Here is a 1,822-nt window from a genome sequence, read left to right on the forward strand (position 1 = left end):
GCCTGTTATAGACCATTTGCTCCTTTCAAAAGGCTTTCTGCAAGCTAAAAAACAAAAGACACACTGGGACTCCCCTGGTGGTCCAGTGGTTAAGACTCTGTGCTCCCCGTGCAGGGGGTCCGGGTTCGATCCCTGGTCAAGGAACCAGACCCCACATGCCGCAATGAAGAGTTTGCATGCTACAACAAGGATCCTGCCCGCCGCAACTAAGACCTGGCACGGCCAGAAAAACGCCCCCAAAACCCCCAGAACAACAGCAACAACAAAAAGACACAAACGACCGCGACTGTTAACACATTTTTAAGTCTTTTAAGTATTTTTTCCCCTTCGTTTTGAACACTTCGGCTGGATGCAGGGTCAAAAGTGATCAGACCGATAACCCTTCCTATGGTCCTGCATCCTATCCAACGCTCATGCCGTTGCAGCTGCAGAGAATCTCCTTGAAGGTGTTGCGCAGCTCCAGGCTGCGGAAGGCGTAGATCAGGGGGTCGATGACGGAGTTGCACATTATGAGGACCAGGTAGGTGTTGAAGTGGGCGGTGTAGCAGACGCAGTAGGGGTTGGTGGGGCAGGTTATGATGAAGATGAGATGGAGAAAGAAGGGGGCCCAGCAGAAGATGAACACCCCCAGCAGGATGGTGATGGTGACGGCCCCCCTCATGCACGAGTGCTGCTGCGGCGCCACCCCAACGGCAGGTGGCAGTGCCGCGATGCGCTTGACGTGAAGCCGGGCAAAGAGGAACATGTGCACGTAGAGGGTGCCCATGAGGAGCAGCATGGTGAGGAACATGGTGACGAGGCACACGATGACCATCTTGCTCTCAGAGTAGACGATGAACACCACGCCGCAGACGCCACAGCACAGCCAGATGGCCGCAATCAGGCCTAGCGCCTTCCTCACAGTCATGATGCTGTGGTAGCGGAGCGCGTAGAAGATGCTGGTGTACCTGTCGACGGCGATGGCCAGGAGGTTGCAGATGGAGGCCACCAGGGAGATGCAGATCATGGAGTCGAAGACGTTGTCCATGTGCTGCAGGAACTGATCCTCGAAAGTCAGGTAGTCGCTGTTGACGATGGCGATCATGATGGTCTCCAGGGCGTTGGACACGCTCACCAGCATGTCGGCCACGGCCAGGCTGCAGAGGAAGAAGTACATGGGAGAGTGCAGGTTGCTGTTCCTGACCACGGCCAGGACGACCAGGATGTTCTCCATCAGGCTGATGATGCCCAGAGCCAGGAAGACCTCAGGCTTGATGAAAACCTGCTCGCAGAAGCTCTTGCCGCTCTGGTTGCTGAAGGAAAGGTGCTCTGAACCATTAGGCAGCGTTGGCTGAGCAGAGAGCAGGCAGCACGAAGCATTCATTGCCAACAGACGGCTGATCGGAGCCGGGGCTCCAGCAGGGTCCGGAGGCTGCGGCTTCTGCTGCTGATTACAGGAGAGGAAAGAAATCTCCCTCTAGATCCTTGTTTCGGATGCTTGTCCAGTCTAGACTTAGATTTCGTTCTGCAGAATAAAAGGATGAAGGGAGGGAGAGAGAGAGAGAAAGTCAGCTTGGAGACGCACAGAGAACTTTCCTCTGCTTCTCCAGGACAAACAGTTTTATAGACAGTCTGTCTTATCTCCCTCCCTTCTTACCTTCCTTCTTTCTCTCTCCCTCTTAGCCCCTCTCACATCCCCACCTGAGAATAAAAAACCAGCCACTGGCTGCTAGTTATGGCGGTTTTCATAGCAAGACAGAGGCTGTGGTACCTGTTGTTAGCAGTGAAGGGTGAACACTCAGTTTTTATACGTTGGCTGGAGGCAAACAATTCCTACTTAATC

The 1,822-nt window shown here is 54.1% G+C and overlaps 1 protein-coding gene across 1 annotated transcript; it reads right to left on the reverse strand.

The window, feature by feature from the left end:
• Nucleotides 1-328: 328 nt before the first annotated feature.
• MC3R (melanocortin 3 receptor) lies at nt 329-1,472 on the reverse strand. Its single transcript, XM_024750378.1, has one exon. It carries the CDS (start codon nt 1,361-1,363, stop codon nt 401-403), a length of 963 nt encoding a protein of 320 aa, XP_024606146.1. The 5' UTR covers nt 1,364-1,472; the 3' UTR covers nt 329-400.
• Nucleotides 1,473-1,822: the final 350 nt, after the last annotated feature.

Source organism: Neophocaena asiaeorientalis, unplaced genomic scaffold (assembly GCF_003031525.2).
Source record: "Neophocaena asiaeorientalis asiaeorientalis breed wild unplaced genomic scaffold, Neophocaena_asiaeorientalis_V1.1 scaffold606, whole genome shotgun sequence".
Taxonomy (NCBI): Eukaryota; Metazoa; Chordata; class Mammalia; order Artiodactyla; family Phocoenidae; genus Neophocaena; species Neophocaena asiaeorientalis.

Coding starts and splice junctions, on each gene's coding strand:
- MC3R (XM_024750378.1), bottom strand. CDS start 1,363: ATGAATGCTTCGTGCTGCCTGCTCTCTGCTCAGCCAACGCTGCCTAAT.